Source organism: Scyliorhinus torazame, chromosome 10, assembly GCF_047496885.1.
Source record: "Scyliorhinus torazame isolate Kashiwa2021f chromosome 10, sScyTor2.1, whole genome shotgun sequence".
Lineage (NCBI taxonomy): Eukaryota > Metazoa > Chordata > Chondrichthyes > Carcharhiniformes > Scyliorhinidae > Scyliorhinus > Scyliorhinus torazame.
This window is the reverse complement of record NC_092716.1, coordinates 2,180,207-2,204,181: the sequence shown is the minus strand read 5'-3', so window position 1 is coordinate 2,204,181 and position 23,975 is coordinate 2,180,207. Positions and strand designations below refer to the sequence as shown.

The 23,975-nt window shown below is 46.0% G+C and overlaps 1 protein-coding gene across 8 annotated transcripts in view; it reads right to left on the bottom strand.

Annotated features, from left to right (window-relative positions):
* zc3h18 (zinc finger CCCH-type containing 18) overlaps positions 1–23,975 on the bottom strand; it is a 319,920-nt gene that overhangs the window by 192,376 nt on the left and 103,569 nt on the right. For 5 of the 8 annotated variants that reach the window (XM_072517731.1, XM_072517738.1, XM_072517733.1 and 2 more), the window contains 5 exons: positions 21,451–21,599; positions 18,466–18,480; positions 3,359–3,451; positions 2,344–2,495; positions 285–317 (listed from right to left, as the gene is read on the bottom strand). In XM_072517731.1, coding sequence (XP_072373832.1) covers positions 285–317; positions 2,344–2,495; positions 3,359–3,451; positions 18,466–18,480; positions 21,451–21,599 — 442 coding nt within the window. The remainder of the gene's footprint in view (positions 1–284; positions 318–2,343; positions 2,496–3,358; positions 3,452–18,465; positions 18,481–21,450; positions 21,600–23,975) is intronic. The other 3 variants (XM_072517736.1, XM_072517735.1, XM_072517737.1) reach the window with 3 other exon arrangements.

Here is a 23,975-nt window from a genome sequence, read left to right as displayed (position 1 = left end):
GACAATACAATTGAGAGGTTTGCCCTGCCATTTCAGATGGCAGGTTAGAGTCAATCATCTTGCTGTGGATCTGGAGTCACATACATTACAGATCAGGTAAGAATTGTTAATTCCTCCTTACACACCGGGAACAAATTCTTCCAGTCTCCTACTTTGTTCCAGGAATGATATTAGCAATGATATTCATGCAAAGCTGCAGCTCAGATGGGGTGTATGGTCTGACCAGCACACGTATGAATGAAAACATGAACAATGGTAAAGAACATTCTGTGAACAGTCCTTACCCGTAACTGATTGCCTCTCTGTACTCCAAGTCGCTGGCGCATTTGAAGGAAAGTAGAAGAAGGATTTATTTGGTTTGCTTTTTTTTTCAAATTTATCCATTTTTCCAACAGAAGCTGAAGCCCAAGCACTGTTCTTTAACAGCGTTAAAAGTTTAGCCATGCTCAACTACTGCACCAAATGCCCAGATCTCATTTCTCCAGTTGAATCATGTGATAGCTGTGGCACTTGCTTGAGACCAAACTGAAAACAGCAGCTAACTTGTCTAACTCAAAACTGGCCACTGCGGCATTGTGGCAACTTCTCAATAACCGACAGCTCCTTCAACAAATTCTCCAGGATAATGCATGAAACTGGTCAGACCATTGATATTTATCCCAAAATACTCCCAACTACTGCATTCCGTTCCGATGTCCAACCTTGGAAACAGTGTCAGCCATAGTCCAGAGGGTTGGCAAGTTATAATCATGTTTCTTTTGCATGTACTCACCAGAAACCTAAGAACTCATTCTGGAACATTCCTCCCTGTTGATAGGACCTAAGATACTGCTGTTCTATCAGCTTTCCTATTATCAATTGGCTGGGCAAACAGCTGATGGGATCAATGTGTACTGCCTTAAGTGCTTAACACAGAGTTGGGGGGCCCTTGGCTTTATCAAGCTAGTATTTCTGGTCAGCTCTTAGTAGCTGGGGTCAAAAGTTTGCCTTACAGGAGGAACAGAGGCAAATGCCATTGCTGATCTAGTTCAGGTAGACTTAGACGTGTATTTTCCAGTGGGAAAAATGGCTGACTCTCATCAGGAACGAGATCCTTGATTCAACTGTCACCTGTCTCCCTCAGGGAGCACGGAGGATATCTCGATACATCCACCTTCATGCTAGCGGGGGTCGCACTTCAAGAATGGAGCTGGAGACGAAGACTTGCAAGTGTGGATCGCTCCTTGTTACTCCACACATTGCACAGATATATGAAGTCAAACGCTAAAGGGAGGGGCACAAAATCGGCAACTTTTTAATGTATGGAGTAAAAAATTACATTTTCCTTTCAATGAGAATATGGAAAATGCGAGTCTGAAATCTTTAGAACATCATGCTAACAATGGTGAAAACACACGAGTTCAGCATCAATTGATCTGTAGGCCAAAACTACAAGAGCTTTTCATTGCACCATAATTAATTCAGCATGCCAGCTCCTATCGCCTAGTGCAATGTGAAGCAAACAGGTTGGTGCAAGCTAACATTACTCTCAAGGAGCAAAATATTTTGCTGTCAGATCTCGAACCAATTCAGGTGCTGGAAAGTGGACTCGGATTTGATGCAGCATTTCTCCACTATTTGATCTGTTATCCATCGGCTTGCCACTCGCCGAATAAGGACTTCTGCAAATCAGAAAAATACCCACAATACTGTCCACCTGGATGACCCGAAGAATTACAGATGAGGTTTCGCAAAGTGATGTCATACCCATGATTGCCATTCCAACTGCACCAATCCACTACACTACCCTGTGAGATTTGACATTCAGGCCCCTGAAGCATAGCTCCATCCAATTGCTTACATTTCTCATGAAATTAATTACCTTATTTGAATTTCATGAGTTTGAAAGGAATGTTCTTTATGCTGCTGTCTTATTTTTGGATGAATCACAATGTGTAGATTTAATAGAATCAGCAGTTAGAGATGTCTGGGATATAGCAGAAACAAAGATGGAAATTTTAAATGTGGCGTCAGAGAAATAAAATCATGGGTGTCCTAAATTAGGCAGGGGTATGAAGAGTCTGCTATCCACAAGATGTAAAGAAGGGAACATGATAACGCCCTGTGACTGGGTACCATGAGCATACAAAGCACATTAGATACATCTGGAACAGAACATTGCAGCCACCTTGAATTCTGATCCCTTAGATCCAATATGAAGAGACAAAGCTATTATCTCCATGATCCTAGCTGAGTGCAGGAGCCTGAGCAGATTCTTTGCTCATTACCAAGCAGGCAGCACATATTCATATTGATCACCCAGAGTTAGCACAGCAACTAGCTTCTGTGCCTTTCAATGCTCACCCTGGCTCTCTGATGTCTCTTGCGACACGATAATTCCAGTCCCGATAAAAATCATTCTCCTTATCAAAATCATCATCTCCAATGGTGACGTTGAAACGCTTCTCCTCAAAGTCGGGTTCTTGTTCCTTCCTAATGGTGGCCTTTTTCAGCATCTGAAATCAAAAGGTTTAAAGACTGAAGACAAACCTCAATTTAACATCACTCTCACAATCCATCTGTGCTTTAATTCTCTTGTTACTCTTGCTCTGTCCCTCCTGCAGTCACCTCCAGGTCCACACATGCCTGGGCTCAACTGTGTTTGTCCCTAAAGAATCTGAGTAACCAGTCGCCTCAGGTACTGGACTTAATGTCTTAAATGCAATATCTTAAACTTAAGTTGGAATCATTTTGAGTCAAATGATTCCGATAAGATGGAGCAGGGAAAGGTTACGGTGGCACAGTGGTTAGCACTACTGCCTTATATGCCCAGAGTCCCGGGTTCAGTTCCGGCCTCGGGCGACTGTCTGTGGAGTTTGTCCGTTCTCCCAGTGTCTGCGTGGGTTTCCTCCGGGTGCTCCGGTTTCCTCCCACAGTCCAAAGATGCGCAGGTTAGGTGGGTTGGTCATGATAAATTGCCTCTTAGTATCCAAAAGGTTAGGTCGGGGTACGCGGATAGGCTGGAGGGAGGGGCTTAAATAGGTTGTTCCTTCCAAGGGCCGGTGCAGACCCGATAGGCCGAATGGCCTCCTTCTGCATTGTGAATTCTATAAGCGCAACACCCAGCAACCTCGTAATTCTCAGCTGTCTAGTATGGCTCAATGGACAGCATTCTCACCTGGGTCAGAAGGTTATGAGTTTAAATTCTACCCCATACACATGGGACTTTTCGCAGTAACTTCATTTGAAGCCGACTTGTGACAATAAGCGATTTTCATTCATACACTTGAGGCTATAATTCAGCTCAACATTCCAGTGTGGTACAGGGGGTTGAGAATCGCCAATTAGTTTGGGCAATTTTAGGTGAGCTACTATTTACCTCTTTTGCATGTCGCAGGCCTCTCTCCCATGCACTCTCTGCTGGAGGTTCCAATGGAATGGGTGGCATCAATTCATCAATCACTGGAGCACCCTACAGAGAGAGAGAATCCTTTGTGAAAACAGCATTGTATAAATCTATGGAGAGCTTTAACAATGGCTATCTGGATCCTAATTCCCAGCAGTTAGAGGCTGCATCAGCAGCTCACACAGTCAATTCAATGGACACTGACCGCCATCTACTGGCAGGAAGTGGCAGCAATGGTGTGAAACTAAATTATTCCACATCCAGTAACTACAGAGCAAAAACATTCCCACATACACACCTACGTATACCCCTCTTTTCCCCCCACCCCAAGACACACTGTAGCCAGTGCATCAAGATTCCTGGAGCCAAGTCAGCCCAGCACTGCTCGGGCTATCCCAAACTATGGGATTTTGCATTCTGTATATTGGAGCACATTAACTCTACCAATTTCATTCTGTTTCCTACAATTTAAAATTACACAGATCAAAAATGAGGGTAGAGTGCAGCACGGTGGTGCAGTGGTTAGCACTACTGCCTGACGGTGCTGAGGACCCAGGCTCAATCCCAGCTCCGAATCACAATCGGTGTGGAGTTTACACATTCCCCCCGTGTCTGCATGGGTTTCACCCCCACAACCCAAAAGATGTAGAGTAGGTGGACTGGCCGCGCTAAATTGCCCCTTAATTGGGGAAAGAAATTGGGCATTCTAAAAAAATTTTTAAAAGGGGGGTTAAAACAAAACCTTCAACTTAAACAGCCCTCACATCCACATTCATCTCTGACCTAAGGGCCACGTTTTCAGGTCAGATGGACTACACTGTATTCCACCATCTCCCCATACCCATAAAATCACAGTTTGTCCATTCAGGAGAGAAGCTAGGAAACACGATAGGTTAAGTGAGTGGGGAATAATCTGGCAAATGTGACATGTGAGCAAGGAAGAATAAACAATAAAAAAGATGGACTTCCGGGTGCGGCGATGACCAGCTAAGTCGCACGTTTCGGCACCTCCCGTTTTAACGGACTTTTGGGCTCTTATCGAGAGCCCCAACGGCAATTTTCGAAGGCTAAACCCACTGTGAGGTGACATAGAAGGGAGTCCCCCCGGATGTGAATGGACAGAAGAGATAATAGTGGCCAGATTACGGAGGATCCTCTGGAGCAGCGGCAAAGAAGGGAAGTGAGAAGCAAGATGGCGGCGGAGGGAGGCCAGTTGGTATGGGGCCTGGAACAGCAGGAGTTCCTCCGGCGATGTGTGGAGGAGCTCAAGGAGGTGGTGCTGGCGCCGATGCTGCAGGCGATTGAGGGGTTAAAGGAGGCGCAGTAGACCCAAGAGATAGAGCTCCGTGGAGTGAAGGCAAAAGCTGCCGAAAATGAGGACGAGATACAGGGCTTGGTGGTGAAGACGGGGACGCACGAGGCACTGCATAAGAGGTGTATAGAGAGACTGGAAGCCCTGGAAAATAGCTCGAGGAGGAAGAACTTAAGAATCTTGGGTCTTCCCGAAGGGGCAGAGGGAGCGGACGTTGGGGCGTATGTGAGCACGATGCTCCATACCTTAATGGGAGCTGAGGCCCCGACGGGCCCCCTGGAAGTGGAGGGAGCGTATCGAGTCCTCGTGAGAAGACCAAAGGCAGGAGAAATACCTCGAGCAATAGTGGTGAGGTTCCACCACTACAAGGACAGGGAGATGGTCCTGAGATGGGCGAAAAAGACACGGAGCAGCAGGTGGGAGAACGCGGTGATCCGCGTGTATCAGGATTGGAGTGTGGAGGTGGCGAGAAGGAGGGCGAGTTTCAATCGGGCCAAGGCAGTGCTCCACAAGAGGAAAGTGAAGTTCGGAATGTTGCAGCCGGCAAGACTGTGGGTTACACACCAGGGTAAACACCACTACTTCGAGACGGCAGAAGAGGCGTGGACATTTATCGAAGAAGTTGGACTAGATTGGAGAAAGAGTGTTTGAAATGAAGTAGTGAGGTGGTGGCAAGGGACTGTGAATCAGATGGGGGGGGGGGGGGGGTAATTTCTTTCCCCTCTAAGGGGACACACACGAAGAAATGTGTGCGCCGGTGGGGAAGGGGAGGGGGAAGGAGGGAGCTGCGCCATCAGGGGTGGGGCCGAGAGGGAAGCGCGGGCTTTGTCCCGGCGCTATGGAAATTGTGGCGGGAAAAGGGGGCGCAGGAAGGAGGGGGCCTCACATGATGGGAGGCTAAGGATAAACGGGGGAAGCTGAGGTCAGCCAGAGTTTGCTGACTTCCGGAAGCAATATGGGGGGAGCAACTAAGCTAGAGAGGGGTCTAGCGGGGGGGGGGGGGGGTTAACTGGGTTGCTGCTGCTAAGGGGAAGGGGGAGCGGTTACGGGATGGTCGGGACGGGAGGGCGCTGTCGGGGGGAAAAGCGGGTGCGTGGGAACCGGGTGAGGAGCTGGTCTAAAAAAGGGGATGGCTAGTCGACGAGGGGGGGGGGGTAAAGAGCCCCCCAACCCGGTTGATCACGTGGAACGTGAGAGGGTTGAAGGGTTGGTCGGCACGGGCTTGGAGGGCCGAAGGGCCTGTTCCTGTGCTGTACATTTCTTTGTTCTTTGGTTGAACGGGCCGATTAAGAGGGCAAGGGTACTTGCGCACCTAAAGAAGCTAAAGGCAGACGTGGTCATGCTTCAGGAGACGCACCTGAAACTGGCGGATCAGGTCAGATTAAGGAAAGGATGGGTGGGACAGGTATTCCACTCGCGCTTGGATGCGAAAAATAGAGGGGTGGCTATACTGGTGGGGAAACGGGTATTGTTTGAGGCGAAGACCATAGTGGCGGACAGTGGGGGTAGATACGTGATGGTGAGTGGCAGATTGCAAGGTGAGGCGGTGGTGCTGGTGAATGTATATGCCCCGAACTGGGATGACGCGAACTTTATGAAGCGTATGTTGGGGCGCATCCCGGACCTGGAGATGGGAAAGTTGGTAATGGGGGGGGGGGGGGGGGGGGGAACTTCAACACGGTGCTGGACCGGTCCAGATCTAGGACCGGGAGGAGGCCGGCAGCGGCCAAGGTGCTTAAGGGCTTTATGGAGCAGATGGGAGGAGTGGATCCCTGGAGATTTACTAGGCCAAGGAGTAAAGAGTTTTCCTTCTTCTCCCATGTCCACAAAGTGTACTCCCGGATAGACTTCTTTGTCCTGGGAAAGGCGCTGATCCCGAAGGTGGCAGGAACAGAATATTCGGCTATAGCCATTTCAGATCATGCCCCACATTGGGTAGATCTGGAAGTAGGAGAGGAAAAGGAACAGCGCCCACTCTGGAGATTAGATATGGGACTGTTGGCGGACGAGGGGGTATGTGTAAGGGTGAGGGGATGTATTGAAAGGTACCTAGAGATTAATGATGACGGAGAGGTCCAGGTGGGAGTGGTCTGGGAGGTCCTGAAGGCGGTGGTTAGAGGGGAGCTGATCTCCATAAGGGCCCATAAGGGGAAACAAGAGGGTAAAGAAAGGGAGAGATTGGTGAGGGAGATTTTGAGGGTGGATAGGCAGTATGCGGAGGCTCCAGATGAAGGGCTATACAGGGAAACACGGAGATTGCACACGGACTTTGACTTGTTGACCACGGGTAAGGCGGAGGCACAATGGAGGAAGGCACAGGGAGTGCAGTATGAATATAGAGAGAAGGCGAGCCGGCTGCTGGCCCAACAACTTAGGAAGAGGGGGGCGGCGAGAGAGATCGGAGGGGTTAGAGACGAGGAGGGAAAGTTGGAACGGGGAGCGGAGAGGGTGAACGGGGTGTTTAAGGTATTTTATGAGAGGCTATATAAGGCTCAACCCCCGGAAGGGAAAGAGGGAATGATGCATTTCCTAGACCAGCTAGAGTTCCCGAAGGTTGAGGAGCAGGAGATGACAGGACTGGGAGCGCAGATTGAGGTGGTAAAAGGAATCGGGAACATGCAGGCAGGGAAGGCCCCGGGACCGGATGGGTTCCCGGTGGAGTTCTATAGGAAATACGTGGACCTGCTGGCCCCACTTCTGACGAGAACCTTTAATGAGGCTAGGGAAAGGGGGACACTACCCCAGACGATGTCGGAGGCGACGATATCGCTGATCCTGAAAAGAGACAAAGACCCGCTGCAGTGCGGGTCATACAGGCCTATTTCCCTCTTGAACGGAGATGCCAAGCTTTTGGCCAAGGTGATGGCAACGAGGATAGAGGACTGTGTCCCTGGGGTGGTGCATGATGATCAAACGGGGTTTGTTAAAGGGAGGCAATTGAATGCTAATATACGGAGGCTGCTGGGGGTGATGATGATGCCCCCACCGGAGGGGGAGGCGGAGATAGTGGTGGCGATGGATGCAGAGAAAGCATTTGATAGAGTGGAGTGGGATTATCTGTGGGAAGTACTGAGGTGATTTGGATTTGGAGAGGGGTTCATTAGATGGGTTCAGCTCCTGTACAGGGCCCCGGTGGCAAGTGTGATTACAAATAGGCAACGATCTGACCACTTCCGACTATATAGGGGTACAAGACAGGGATGTCCCCTGTCCCCGTTACTGTTTGCGTTGGCAATTGAGCCACTGGCCATAGCGCTGAGGGGCTCCAGGAAGTGGAGGGGGGTACTTAGAGGAGGAGAAGAGCAACGGGTGTCATTATACGCGGATGATTTGTTGTTGTATGTCGTGGACCCAGTGGAGGAGATGCCTGAGATAATGCAGACACTCAGGGAGTTTGGAGAATTTTCAGGATATAAATTGAATATGGGGAAGAGTGAACTGTTTGTGATGCACCCCGGGGAACAGGGCAGGGGAATAGACCATTTACCGTTGAGGAGGGTAACAAGGGATTTCCGGTATTTGGGGATCCAGGTGGCCAGGAACTGGGGAACCTTGCATAAGCTTAACTTGGCACGACTGGTAGAGCAGATGGAAGAGGACTTTAGGAGGTGGGACATGGTGCCCCTGTCATTGACGGGCAGGGTGCAGGCGGTTAAAATGGTGGTTCTTCCGAGGTTTCTTTTTGTGTTCCAGTGCCTCCCTGTACTGATTACAAAGGCCTTTTTTAAAAAGGTGGACAAGAGTATTATGAGCTTTGTGTGGGCTGGAAAGACCCCGAGAGTAAAGAGGGGGTTCCTGCAGCGCAGTAGGGACAGAGGGGGACTGGCACTGCCGAGTCTAAGTGATTATTATTGGGCCGCCAACGTGTCAATGATATGTAAGTGGATGAGGGAAGGGGAAGGAGCGGCGTGGAAAAGACTGGAGATGGCGTCCTGTAGGGGAACTAGCCTAAAAGCACTGGCGACGGCGCCGTTGCCGTTCTCCCCGAAAAAATACACCACAAACCCAGTGGTGGTGGCAACTCTGAAAATTTGGGGGCAGTGGAGACGACATAAGGGAGTGACGGGTGCCTCAGTGTGGTCCCCGATAAGGAACAATCATAGGTTTGTCCTGGGAAGGATAGATGGGGGATTTAAATCTTGGCAGCGAGCGGGAATTGCGAAATTGAAGGACTTGTTCTTAGACGGGACGTTCGCGAGTCTGGGAGCACTGACAGAAAAATATGGGCTGCCACCTGGGAATGCATTTCGCTATATGCAAGTGAGGGCATTTGTGAGGCAACAGGTGAGGGAACAGGTGAGGGAATTTCCGCCGCTCCCGGCGCAAGAGATCCAGGACAGAGTGATTTCGGGGTCATGGGTGGGTGATGGCAGGGTGTCAGATATATATATAGGGAAATGAGAGACGAGGGGGAGACGATGGTGGAGGAGCTGAAGGGAAAATGGGAGGAGGAGCTGGGGGAAGAGATAGAGGAGGGGCTGTGGGCAGATGCCCTAAGTAGGGTAAACTCTTGTCCTCGTGTGCCAGGCTCAGCCTGATACAATTCAAGGTTCTACACAGGGCGCATATGACTGGAGTAAGGCTTGGGGGGGTGGGGGGGGGGAGAAGACTCATTTGGGTCCTCAGGGGTTTTATGTGTGTGTTTATATATTAGTTATTTATATTAGATTTTACGAAGTTACTATTTTAGTTACAATTTCGTTTGTTTTTTATTTTGTTGTTGGCAGTTGCCGTTAGTTAGCATATTATTTATTTAAAAAACGATCAATGTATATATTATTACAAAGTTGTAAAATGGGAAATCTTTGTTTTAGTTTGATCGAAAAACTTTAATAAAATATATTTTTTTAAAAAAAACAATAAAAAAGATTATCAAAGTGGTGTGAGATTGCAGAGCTGAGGTGGAGAGGGTTCTGGGTGACTCGTGCATGAATTACAAAAGGCTACACAGGTACATACAGCACGTAATTAGGGAGCTAATAGAATGTTTTTGTTTATTGTGAGGGAAATTGACTACTAAAGTAGAGAAATTGAAATTGGCCGGTACAATGTGGGCATCACAGAGATCAGGCGGCAAGGGGATCAGGGCTGGGATCCAAATATACAAGGATATATGTCCTATCGAAAGGACAGGCAGATGGGCAAAGGAGGTGGGGTTGCATTGTTAGTAAGGAATGAAGTTAAATCGATAGCAAGGAGCGATATAGGATCAGAAAGCATAGAATCTCTGTGGGTAGAGTTGAGGAATCGCAAAGATGGGAGTTATGTACAGGCCCCATAGCAGTAGTCAGGATGTGGGGCAGAAAATAAATCAGGAGATAGAGAAAGCATGTAAAAAAGGCAATATCACTATAATCATGGGGGACTTCAATATGCAGGTGGACTGGGAAAATCGGGTTGATAGTTGATCCCAAGAAAAGGTACTTCGGGAATGTTTAACAGGTGGTTTATTTGGAGCAGCTTGCGGTAGAGCCACTAGGGAACAGGCAATTCTGAATTTGGTGATGTGTAATGAGGCAGACTTGATTAGGGTTCTTAAGGTGAAGGAACCCTTAGGGAGCAGTGACCACAATATGATAGAATTTACCCTGCAGTTTGAGAGGGAGAAGCTGGAGTCAGATGTAACGGTATTACAATTAAACAAGGGTAACTACAAAGACATGGGGGAGGAGCTGGCTAGAGTTGATTGGAAAAGGAACCTGGCAGGGAAGACAGTGGAACAGCAATGACAGGAGTTTTGGGGGTTATTCGGGAGGTACAGCAGAAATCCATCCCAAGGAGGAGGAAACATGCTAAGGGGAGGACAAGGCATCCATGGCTGACGAAGGATGTCAAGGACAGTATTAAAGCTAAAGAAAAGGCATGCAAAGTGGCGAGGATTAGTGGGAAGCTAGAGGATTGGGAAGCCTTTAAAAGCGAGCAGAGGACAACTAAAAAAGCAATAAGGGGGGAGATGAAGAAGTATGAGTGCAAGCTAGTTAGTAATATAAATGAAGATAGGAACAGCTTTCTTTCCATATATAAAAGGTAAGAGAGGCACAAAAATAGACATCGGACTATTGGAAAACGTGGCTGGAGAAGTAATAATAGGAAACAAAGAAATGGCAGACAAACTGAATAGTTACTTTGCATCAGTCTTCACGATGGAAACAACCAGTGGGATGCCAGAGCTCCAGGAGAACCAGGGGCAGAGGTGAGTGCAGTGGCCATCAACTAAGGAGAAGGTTCTGGGGAAACTGAAAGGTCAGAAAGTGGATAAGTTACCTGGTCTGGATGGACTACACCCCAGGGTTCTAAAAGAGATAGCTGAGGAGATTGTGGAGGCATTGGTGGTGATCTTTCAGGATTCACTGGAGGCAGGAAGGGACTCCGAGGACTGGAAAGTGGCTAATGTAACACCCCTGTTTAAGGGACAGAGGCAGAAGACGGGAATTATAGGCCTGTTAGCCTGACTTAGGTCATTGATAAGATTTTAGAGTCTGTTATTGAGGATCAGATCGTGGAGTACTTGGAAGTGCATGATAAAATAGAACTGAGTCAACACGGCTTTGTCAAAGGGAGGTCATGTCTGAAAAATCTGTTAAGAGTTCTTTGAGGAGGTAGCAAGGAAGTTAGACAAAGGAGAACCTGTGGACGTGATTTATTTAGATTTCCAGAAGGCCTTTGACAAGGTGCCACATAGGAGACTGTTAAATAAGTTAAAAGCCCATGGTATTAAGGGTAAGATCCTGGCATGGTTAAAGGATTGGCTGACTGGCAGAAGGCTGAGAGTGGGGGTAAAGGGGTCATTTTCAGGATGGCAGCCGGTGACTAGTGGTGTGCCTCAGGGGTTTGTGCTGGGACCACAACTTTTCACAATATACATTAATGATCTGGAAGAAGGCGCTGTTGCTAAGTTTGTAGATGATACAGAGGGACAGGTAGTATTGAGGAAGCAAGGAGGCTGCAGAAGGATTTGGACAGGCTAGGGGAGTGGGCAATGAAGTGGCAAATGAAATACAATGTGGAAAATGTGAGGTTATGCACTTTGGAAGGAGGAATTTAGGCATAGACTATTTGCTAAATGGGGAAATGCTCAGGAAATCAGAAGCACAAAGGGACTTGGGAGTTCTTGTTCACGATTCTTAAGGTTAATGTGCCGGTTCAGTCGGCAGTTTGGAAGGCAAATGCAATGTTAGCATTCATGTCAAGAGGGCTAGAATACAAAACCAGGGATGTACTTCTGAGGCTGTATAAGGCTCTGGTCAGATCCCATTTGGAGTATTGTGAAAATATGTATTTGGGTCCCGTATCTAAGGAAGGATGTGCTGGCCTTGGAAAGGGTCCAGAGGAAGTTCACAAGAATGATCGCTGGAATGAAGAACTTGTCGTAATTGGAACAGTTGAGGTCTCTGGGTCTGCACTCGTTGGGGTTTAGAAGAATGAGGGGGGATCTTCTTGAAACTTACAGGATACTGCGAGACCTGGGTAGAGTGGACGTGGAGAGGATGTTTCCACTTGTAGGAAAAACTAGAAGCAGAGGACACAATCTCAGACTAAAGGGACAATCCTTTAAAACAGAGATGAGGAGGAATTTCTTCAGCCAGAGGGTGGTGAATCTGTGGAACTCTTTGCCGCAAAAGGCTGTGGAGGCCAAATCACTGAGTGTCTTTAAGACCGAGATAGATAGGTTCTTGATTAATAAGGGGATCAGCGGTTATGGGGAGAAGGCAGGAGAATGGGGGATGAGAAAATATCAGCCATGATTGAATGGCGGAGTAGACTCGATGGGCCGAGTGGCCTAATTCTGCTCCTATGGTGGTTATGCATCAGTTGTACAAAACCGATTGGTGAGACCACATCTGGAGTATTGTGTACAGAATTGGTCTCCTTATTTAAGGAAAGATGCAAATGTGTTAGAAGCAGTTCAGAGAGGGTTTGCTAGACTAACACCAGGAATGGGGGGGGTTGTCTTAAGATGAAAGATTGGAGAGATCAGGTTTGTATCCATTAGAGTTTAGAAGAGTAAGGGGCAACATGATCGAAACCTTAAAGATCTTGAGGGGTATTGACAGGATGGATATGGAGAGGATGTTTCTTCTAGTCAGAGAATCTAAAATCCGGGGTCACTGTTTAAAAATAAGGGGCCGCTCATTTGAGACGGCGAAGAGAAATTTTTCCTCAGAGGGCCGTGCGTTTAAGGAACTCTCTCCCTCAAAATGTAGTGGAAGCAGAATCCTAGAATATTTTTAAGGCAGAGCTAAATAGTTTTAAAATAAATATAAATAAAAAATAAATTTAAATCAACCAATTCATTTATTTTCCAAAGGGCAATTTAGTGTGGCCAATCCACCTACCCTGCACATCCTTGGGTTGTGAGAATGAGACCCACACAGATGTTGGGAGAATGTGCAAACTCTACACGGACAGTGACTCAGGGCCGGGTTCAAACCCGGATCCTCGGCGCCGTGAGACAGTAGTGCTAACTGTCATAATATGGGGATATTGTAAAGCACATAAATGGTTAATATAATGTTACTACTCTAGTCACTAGATGGTGCTATAGAGCAACTATATAAATAGCACATGCCTCCTTGACTTCTGGGAGATAGATGGAGACAGAGGAGAGAGCAGGGGAGAACAAGAGAAGACAGTAGTTGTGGAATCTGTCAACGCCAGGGTCACCAGGACTTGAAACGTTAGCTCTTTTCTTTCCTTACAGATGCTGCCAGACCTGCTGAGATTTTCCAGCATTTTCTCTTTTGGTAGTTGTGAGATAGTTGAACCAATAATATAGTTAATAGTGTAGATGTGTAGTGTAATCTTTACTTAACTAATTCTTTAGTAATATGTTCAAATCTAATTCAGTGTAGTTTAATAAATTAACTTTGTTTCTTAAACACTGCCTGTTGTTCTTTGTTAGCACTACAACCTTCACCATCCTAAAAGAACTAAAACGAAGAACACAACACCAACTACTGCGCCACCGATAGATTTTTTGACAAGGGGGTGAAAGGTTATCGGGGGTAGGCAGGAATGTGGGCTGGAGGTTACAAACAGATCAACAATGATCATATTGAATGGTGGAATGGAGCAGGCTTGAGGGGCCTATTCCAGCTCCTAATTCGCATGTTCATATTGATAGTGCGTGCAGTATTCCGAACAGCCGCTCTAGTGTTGCCACTAGAGAATTTCACAGTAACGTCATTGCAGTGTTAATGTAAGCCTACTTGTGACAGTCAAAAGATTATCCCGTGCTTTCAGCCGTTTCTTGATATCACGTGGAATGAATTGACTGGCTGAAGACTGGCATCTGTGATGCTGAGGAGGCCAAAATGGATCATCCACTCAGCACTTCTGGCTGAAGATTGTAGCAAATGCTTCAGCCTTATTTTTTGCACGGATCTTCTGGGCTTCCCCATCATTGAGGATGGAGATATTTGTGGAGCTTCCTCCTCCATTGAGTTATTTAATTGTCCACCTCCATTCACAACTGAACGCGACAGGACTGCAGAGTTCAGATTTGATTTATTGGTTGTGGAAGTGTTTAGTTCCGTCTATTACTTGCTGTTTGGCACACAAATACCCGTGTTGTAGCTTCACCAGGTTGACACCTCATTTTTTAGTATGTCTGGTGCTATTCCTGACATGCCTTCCTGCATTCTTCATTGAACCAGGGTTGATTCCGTGGATTGGTAGTAGAATGGGGTAAATGCCGGGCCATGAGGTTACAGATTGTGGTTAAGCACAATTCTGCTGCTGTGATAGCCCACAGTGCATCATGGGGGCCAGTCTTGAGTTGTTATGGTATTTTTGAAGTCTATCCCATTCCGCACGGTGGTAGCACCACACAACACGATGGAGGGTATCCTCAATGTGAAGACAGGACTTTGTCTCCACAAGGACTGTGTGGTGGTAAATTCTACCGATACTGTCATGGTCAGCTGCACCTGCAGCAGGCTAGTTGGTGAGAATGAGGCCAAGTATATTTCCCCCTCTTGTTCTTCCCTCACCGCCTGCTGCAGTCCTAGTCAGGCAGCTGTGTCATTTAGGACCCAGCCAGCTCAGTCTGTGGTGGTACGACTGAGCCGCTCTTGATGATGGGCATTGAAGTCCCCCACCCAGAGTACATTCTGCATCCTTTCCACCCTCAATACTTCCTCCAAGTGGTGTTCAACATGGGAGTACTGAGGGGCTGGTTTAGCACACTGGGCTAAATCGCTGGCTTTGAAAGCAGACCAAGGCAGGCCAGCAGCACGGTTCAATTCCCGTAACAGCCTCCCCGAACAGGCGCTGGAATGTGGCGACTAGGGGCCTTTCACAGTAACTTCATTTGAAGCCTACTTGTGACAATAAGCGGTTTTCATTTCATTTCATTCATCAGCGATGGGAGGGGATGGTATGTGGTAATCAGCCTTGCCCAAATTTGACCTCACGGGGTCCATAGTCGAAGTTGAGGACACCCGGGACAACTCCCTCCCCACTGTATACCATCGTGCCGTCACCTCTGCTCGGTCTGTCCCGCCGGTGAGACAGGCCATATCCAGGGATGGTGATAGTGGTGCCTGGGACACTGTCTGTTAAGGTATGATTCTGTGATGTGACTATGTCAGGCTGTTGCTTGACGAGTCTGTGAGACAGCTCTCCCAACTTTGGCACAAGCCCCAGATGCTAGTAAGGAAGACTTTGCAGGGTCAACATGGCTGAGTTTTCGGTTATTGTTTCTGAAGTCTAGTGGTGGTGTCAGGTTTCATTCCTATGAGATGTTTTAGCGGTTTGATACAAAGGAGAGGTTTGCTCGGCTATTTTAGAGACAGTTACAAGTCAATAACATTTCAATGGGTCTGCAGTCACATGTAGGCCAGACCAGGTAAGAATGGCAGATCTCCTCCCTAAAGGAGGGTTTAATGACGATGGTTTCATGGTCGTCAGCAGATTGTTTATTCCAGATTTTAAAAAAAAATTTGAATTCAAATTCCACCACCTGCTGTGATGGGATTTGAACCCAGGTCACCTGAACACTGCCCTGTGTCTCAGGGTCTCCTGCTCCTAATTCATATATCCGTAGCCTTGAATATATTCAACGACTGTGACTCCACTATTCTAGGTGGAAGGGATTTCCAAAGTCAGTGACCCTCAGAGAAGATGCAATATCCAGCAAATCCAATTCTCTCCCTGGTAACTGTCAGAGGTTAGCCAAGACTGTTCGTAACTTTTGTGTCAAATTTAAGCTTCCAACCACATCTCGGCACTCACTAAGGTTGCCTATTTCCACTTCCATCATATCATCCCACACCATCCTGTCTCTGTTCATCTGATGATGAAACTTAACTGGATTAGCCATATTAATACTGTGGCTACCAGGGCAGGTTGAAGGCTAGTAATCCTACGGTGAGTAACTCATCTCCCGACCCCCCAAAGCCTGTCCACCATCTACAAGGCACAAGTCAGGAGCGTAATGGAATGCCCTCCACTTGCCTTGATGAGTGCAGCTCCAACAACACTCAAGAAGCTCGACACCATCGAGGACAAAGCAGGCTGCTTGATTTCTCCCCCTTCGACAAACATTGAAACCCTCCACCCCCAACGAACAGTGGCAGCCTTGTGCACCATCTACAAGATGCATTGCAGTGACTCACCAAGGTTCCTTAGACAGCACCTTCCAAACCCACGACCACTACCATCTAGAAGGACAAGAGCAAGATACCGGGGAACCTCACCACCTGGAGGTTCTCCTTCAAGTCACTCAACACCCTGACTTGGAAATATATCGGCCGTTCCTTCACTGTTGCTGGAGCAAAATCCTGGAACTGCCTAACAGCACTGTGGGTGTACCTACACCTGAAGGACTACAGCGGTTCAAGGCGACAACTCATCACCACCTTCTGAAGGGCAACTAGGGATGGCCAATAAATGCTGGCCTAACCAGCGACACTCAAATCCCTTAAATGAATTTTAAAAAGAAACCCTTTGCTATCTCCAGGCTTCACGTTCCAAAGCACTGCTGGCCACCCTCCCATATTCTATCCTTTATGAACTTGATGTTATCCAACACCGTGTTACCCATGTCCTTACTAGCATCCGGGCCTATTCACCCATCAACCCCGTGCTCATTGTCTTCCATTGACTCCGAGTCACACAAATGATCAACTTTGTTTTTAAATTCCTCCATGGTCTTGCCCTTCTGTAATCTCCACCAACAACCCTCTGAGATATCTGCGCTCATCTACTTCTGGCTTCTTGCGCACTGCTCCACCATTGGAGGCCATGCCTTCAATTGCCAAAGCCTGAAGACCTGAAACCTCTGACTCGCTAGCATTCTTTCCTCTTTAAAGGCACTCCTTAAAAGCTATTTATTCAAACTAGCTTTTGGCGATCTGACTTGATATTTCCTCAAATAGTAAAATTTTGCCTTACAACACATCTGCGAAGCACCTTGGGATGTTTTATGTTAACGGTATTTTCAGTTGTTGAGCTAAAGGAGCCGATCACTGAACTTCCAGTTGATATTACAAACAAAAAAAAAAATTGAGAATACTGGGAAGGCATAGAGTTAAAAAGCAGCATCTGATCCTCAAAACAAGAGCTGACGTACAAGGTTTAGCACAGTCTAAAGCCACTTTGGAAGTATTTCAACTTTGACTGTATGTGGCATCAAGGCGTCCGAGCAAAAGTGGAGTCAATGAGAATCAGTAGAAAACTCCGCTGGTTGGAATCATACCTGGCACAAAGGAAGATGGTTGTGGTAGTTGGAGGTCAATCATCCCAGTCCCAGGACATCTTTACAGGAGTTCCTCAGGGTAATATCCTGGGCCTAACCACTTCAGCAAATACCTTCCCTCCATCATAAGGTCAGAAGTGGAAGTGTTCGTGGCTGACTGCACACCGTTCAGCGCCATTCATACGACTCAGAAACTGAAGCAGTCCATGTCCAAATGCAGCAAGAGCTGGACGATATCCAGGCTTGGGCTGACAAGTAGCAAGTGCCAGGCAATGACCATCTCCTACAAGAGAGAATCTAACCATTGCCCCTTGACATTCAATGGCAATACCATCGCTGAATCTCTCACCATCAACATCCTGGGGGTTACCATTGATCAGAAACTGAACTAGCGAGCAGGTCAGAGACTAAGACTCAGGCGAGACGAGTAACTCACCTCCTGACTCCATGAAACCTGTCCACCATCTACAAGGCACAAGTCAATGTTCATCATTATGGAAACTAGAAATATAAATAATCCTTTTCGCACCAAAAACGGATGAGCAGCACGGTAGCATTGTGGATAGCACAATTGCGTCACAGCTCCAGGGTCCCAGGTTCGATTCCGGATTGGGTCACTGTCTGTGCGGAGTCTGCACATCCTCCCCGTGTGTGCGTGGGGTTTCCTCTGGGTGCTCCGGTTTCCTCCCACAGTCCAAAGATGTGCAGGTTAGGTGGATTGGCCATGATAAATTGCCCGTAGTGTCTAAAATTGCCCTTAGTGTTGGGTGGGGTTACTGGGTTATGGGGATAGGGTGGAGGTGTTGACTTTGGGTAGGGAGCTCTTACCAAGAACCGGTGCAGACTCGATGGGCCAAATGGCCTCCTTCTGCACTGTAATTTCGATGATAATCGATGAAATTTCACAAACAACCTTGCTTTTTCTTCCCCTCCACCTCCTCTCTCAATTCCTCCTCTCACAGAACTCTCTGTTTAGGAAGCTTTTGGTGTTACTTGAATTCTACAAATGTATGATTGGATTACATTTGTGCGTGTAATTTCACAAATTTAGCTTCAATATGTACTCACCAAGACGTGTGTTTCCTAGAAAGAAAACAGAAAATCAAATCATTAAAAACAGTGCGAACAATATTTATTTGGTTTTAAAATTCTGTACCATTTCAGGCTTGGCTATTGGAGAAAATTCACTGGGCTGTTGGTGGTGCTTTGTTGCTCAATGCACTTTTTTATTTTCTAAAAGCCAGCTTTCTTATGGTTACTGTTCAATCAATCGCTCAAGTTAGTTTAGCACATACTACTATCTGTGTAATCTCAGACAGGGGTGACCAGCTTTTCTCTTTGTGAGCTGCGTAGGTGTGCGCCATGAAGCCTTAGGGGCTACATTCGGGTCTGGCCATGTTTGCGCTAATCTGTTCTTGAAGTGTGATATTATGAGATTTCAGATTCATCTCCTGATGAAGCAGCAGTGTCAAGCAGTCTTTTTCAAACTTCCAACTTTGAAACTCAAATAATAAACTCAGCAAGTAAAATGACAGGAGCAGCAGAATTCTCAGCGCTGCATGCTCTATTGTCGGTAGGCAGGCAGTGAAGGAAAGAATTGGGAAAAATTCTTTACATATAAAGATGTTTTTACTTATAGAAACACATTACAAACATGCACGGCCAAACCCAACAATCACAGTTTTGTATGTTCCTATATGCAGGAGCAGAAAGTTAATGGCCACTTGAATACAATGAAACATTCAATTAATATACAATTAACACGGCAAGTCAGATATCCTGAGGTGTAATGCAAGCTCAGATGTGTGTCAGCCTGACATCTCTGTTTGATCAAAGTATTTGATCTTCAGTCAGAGTTGTGCGTGCATGGAAGGAGGTGGTATATCATCCTATGTATGTATACCATCATGGCGTCAGGCTTATAGTTATGGGAGATGGGTTATTGCTCTTCCTTGGTGTTGGTACTGTTACCCTCCATAGTATTCCATGGGGAAATGTTCACAGGAGGTGGACAATGAGTGCAGTCGATGATCATATTAGTTAAAGGTTAAACAGCTTTTCCTTCTCCGAATCCTTACAGGGCATAGAGATTAAGGCGTGTGGAAGGTTGTTCCAGCCCTTAAGGATTCTTGGAAGGAAGAAAGCATGTTTGTTGTGAACTCTTTGAACTCAAGTCACATTGGGCTTAATGTATTGCTTAGAAATATTTAATTGTCCATTCAAAATGTTAGTTCTATTGTTGCATAGTGAATTGAGACAAAGTGCAGTCCCACTTGTGGGTGGGCCAGTGGCAGATTCTGGCTCATTCTCAAGAGTGCAGTTTGGACGTAGTGTGCTGTTAGAAAAGGAATGGATGATTACACTGTAATGGAAAACGATTTATTATGGTGGTCGATTTTAAGCGTTGTGGGGGCAAAAGGATTCAGCGGAAGGGGATGTGGGGTGGTCTTGGAGGGGACGACAACATGGATGGTGAGGATAGGATGAGGCCATGAGTGTCCATGAGAAATGGTGATTTTGGCAGAATGGCCATGAATATGTACTGGAAGAATTTATATGGAAGGGAGCAGGTCAGTGAAGATTAGCAGGGTGATCATGAATTCAGAGGAGAAAGGGCAACGGCAGCAGAAATGGAAACTGAAATCACTGAGGACAATGCAGAGACTGCAGAGGAAAGATGAGATACCTCTGTGAGGCGTTCAGGATGCCAGTAGATTAAAGGAGAGGTTAGAGAGGTGGAACAAGGCCAGACACTATAAGGGGAAGAGAACAAAAAGTAGGAATTAACGGGGCTTTTTCAAATTGGCAGGCAGTGACTAGTGGGGTGCCGCAAGTATCGATGCTAGGACACCAGCTATTCACAATATATATCAATGATTTAGGTGAGGGAACAAAATGTAATATCTCCAAATTTGCAAATGTCACCAAGTTGGGTGGAAGGGTGAGCTGTGAGGAGGATGCAGAGATCTCTCAATGTGATTTGGACAAGTTGAGTGGGTGGGAAAATGAATGGCAGATGCTGTATAATTTAGATAAATGAGGTTATCCGCTTTGAAAGCAAAAACGGGAAGGCAGAGTATTATCTGAACATCCATAAATTAGGAGGGGGTGAATGTGCAACAAAACCTGGATGCCCTCGTACACCAGTCACTGAAGGTAAGCATGCAGGTACAGCAGGCAATAAAGAAGCCAAATGGTACACTGGCCTTCATTGCGAGAGGATTAGAGTACAGGAGCAGGGATGTCTTGCTCCAATTTTACAGGCCTTGGTGAGGCCACACCTGGAGTATTGTGTGCAGCTTTGGTCTCCTTATCTGAGGAAGGATGTTCTTGCTATAGAGAGAGTGCAGCGAAGGTTTACCAGACTGATTCCTGGGGTGGCAGGACGGACTTATGAAGGGAGTGAGGCGGTTAGGATTGTATTCGCTGGAGTTCAGAAGAATATGGGGGGATCTCACGGAAACCTCTAAAATTCTAACAGGATCAGACAGGGTAGATGCAGGAAGGATGTTCCCGATGGTGGGTGTGTCCAGAACCAGGGGTCACAGACTGAGGATACGGGGTAGATCATTTACGACAGAGATGAGGAGAAATTTCTTCACCCAGAGAGGGATGAACATATGGAATTTGTTACCACAGGAAGTAGTTGAGGCCAAAACATTATGTTTTCAAGAAGCAGTTAGATATAGCGCCCAGGACGAAGAGGATGAAAGGATATGGGGAGAAAGCAGGATTGGGCTACTGAGTTGGATGATTAGCCATGTTTTGAATGAATGGTGGAGCAGGCTCGAAAAGCCGAATGGCCTCCTCCTGCTCCTATTTCCTATGTTTCTATGATCCAAAAGAGTAAGGAAGAAATGATAATAGTGAAATATGGAATTCTCTTTCATAAACAGAGCAAGCAGAGTCCAAAAATGTTTTTACGGGGATTTCAATAATTGCATGGAAAGGGAGGGCGATTAGATGAGGCAGCTCATGTGAAGGAAAGCACCAGCGCAGTTCTGACGGGCCAAATGGCCAATTTCGGTGATACAGCAACCTATGCTCACTTACCCAAGGGTTGGCCTGCATCAGTGGGTGGGGTCCCAGGTGATGCCCTCCATTAGGTGAAAATGGATCTGGTTTGGCTATCAGTGAATAGTTTCCTTTATCATTTATTCCAGGATGAATAAACCGACAATTATTTCCCCATGTGCAGTTACCTACAAAACAACAAATTTAAATACTCAAGAGACAGCACAACCACAAACTCAGCAGTCATCTTTCAACACAAACCGAGAAGGACTAACTGAATCTTCATTTGCTAATCTAGGTGGATATTTAGGAGGGCTTAATTGAGTTAGTAAGAATGACATGCCTGCCCGGAGGAGCAGTGATTTTGAGTGATTAGCGACTCGATGCTGGCATGTTGGCTTGGGAGAGTAACAGTCTCAGCTTCAGTAAGAAAGTTGTGGGATTTAAACACAGAATTGTCAGTTTGTCACTGAACAAAAGCTGATTGTGGGGCTGTCATTTCTCAGACATTAAATCGAGGCCTTGTTGGGGGGTTGTGGAAATCATATGACACTATTTGAAGGAAAGCCGGGAGTTCTGGCCAACATTCATCCCACAAATAACCATTTGTCGATTCAATCACTCATTTACCGTTCATAATTTGACAGCAGTGTTTTTATACATGAGAATGACTATCATCTCAGGCCAGACCCCAACGGTCGCTAGGATACTGGACCAAAAGCCCAATATTTTAATGTTTTTAACGATTGTGAGGAAAGGATACTTTGCTCCAGAAGTGATTGTACAAAGAAATAGGGATATGGTATTTTAAAATAAAACTTTTATTATTAATGCAGTATTAATATCTTTAACCTTACACCAGAAAAAAGCTTACAATTACCCCTTAAACAATACTACTGAATACAGTAAACACAATACCCTTATAATTACTATCGCTATTTCCCAATTAAACAACAAGAAAGGAAAAACGTACAGCTATCAATCCATCCTACATCCCAATGGCAGAGTAATATTTGCTTTCCAGAACACGATTTGGCTCCTGTTAGAACCCCTGCAGACTCTGGCTGGATATCTTCAAAAGATCGTTACAACTGGTTTGTTTCAGCTTCCCCCTTTTTCCTCAGACAAGTCTGCACTGCTTTAAAAACTATTCATATTTTTTTTTTAAAACTCTCCGGAGAGAGAAAAATGCCTTGTGTGTGGACTCAGTGTTAGCCAGATCAGAACTCATTCAAAATGCTTTCTCAAAATGTCAGAATACCTTTGCTCTGTCCAGCAATGACATAATTTCCCCAAACTCAAAACAAACTAATCCCCAGGCTGAAAACAAATGAATCCCCCAGGTACTCCGCTAGTCAAACATCAATGCATTAGCCCAGGTTTCTTACTCCAGTCAATTTCACCTCTGGTTCCTAAAAGCTTTCTGAACTTGCAGAAAAAGATTATTTTTTAAAATTATTGCAGTCAAACACACTCTAACCCACAAATTCAACCCTTAAATTGCCAAATGTTTATCATCCAATATACCTAAAATCCTGCATCCGTAACAGAATTAACTGGCTGTGAAGCACGTTGGGCCTTGAGGATGTGGAAGATGTTATACAAATGCACGGTCTACCTTTCACCTCTGGAATATCCTACACCCCTATGTCCCAGCTATAACCCTCTTCTAATCATCCCTGGCCACACGTTCCCCAGCTCCATCCTCAGCAGCCGAGACTGGATAACATTATTTTTAAAATTTGTTTATGGGATGTGGATGGACCATCAATCATATTGCTGTGGATCTGGAGTCACATGCAGATTTCCTTAAAGGACATTAGTGAACCAGGTGGGCCTTTACAACAATCAACAACGGTTTCATGGACAGCATTACATTTATAATTCGAGAATTCTATGGAATTCAAATTTCACCATTTGTCATGGTAGGATTTGAACCCAGGTCCCCAGAACCTCTGGCTTACTGTACAAGTGACAATACTATTACACCACTGCCTCCCTCTGTGCTCTGAAATTCTCTCTCTTTACCCCACCTTGCTTCACTTCTTCATGTTTTTTTAAAAATCCATCAAAAACAGCTTCTTCCCCGCTGTTACCAGACTCTCGAATGTCCCTCCTATGGACTGAACTGATCTCTTTACACATCTTCTCTACTGAGTAGGACTACACTCCGTATTCTTCACCGATGCCTGTTACTTTGTATTTACATTGTGTATTTATGCATGTCCTCTGTTTTTTCATGTGCGGAATGATCTGCCTCGACTGTACACAGAACAATACTTTTCACTGTACCTCAGTACACATGACAATAAATCAAATCCAATTCCAATACCTTATTTCGGAAGAGTTGTTAAAATTGAGGCCTTGTTTGGCGATTCCCATTGGATTATTTGAAGAAAAGCAGGGAATTTTCCAGGTATCACCTTTAATTCACAGGTATATCAAGCCTCAAACTGTTTCAATTTGTGATACGGATTGTGATGTTAACAATTAGAGCGAAGAAACCCAGATTGGATTCCAGTTATTAACATTTCAATTTGTGCCCATCAAATGCATTGTTTGGA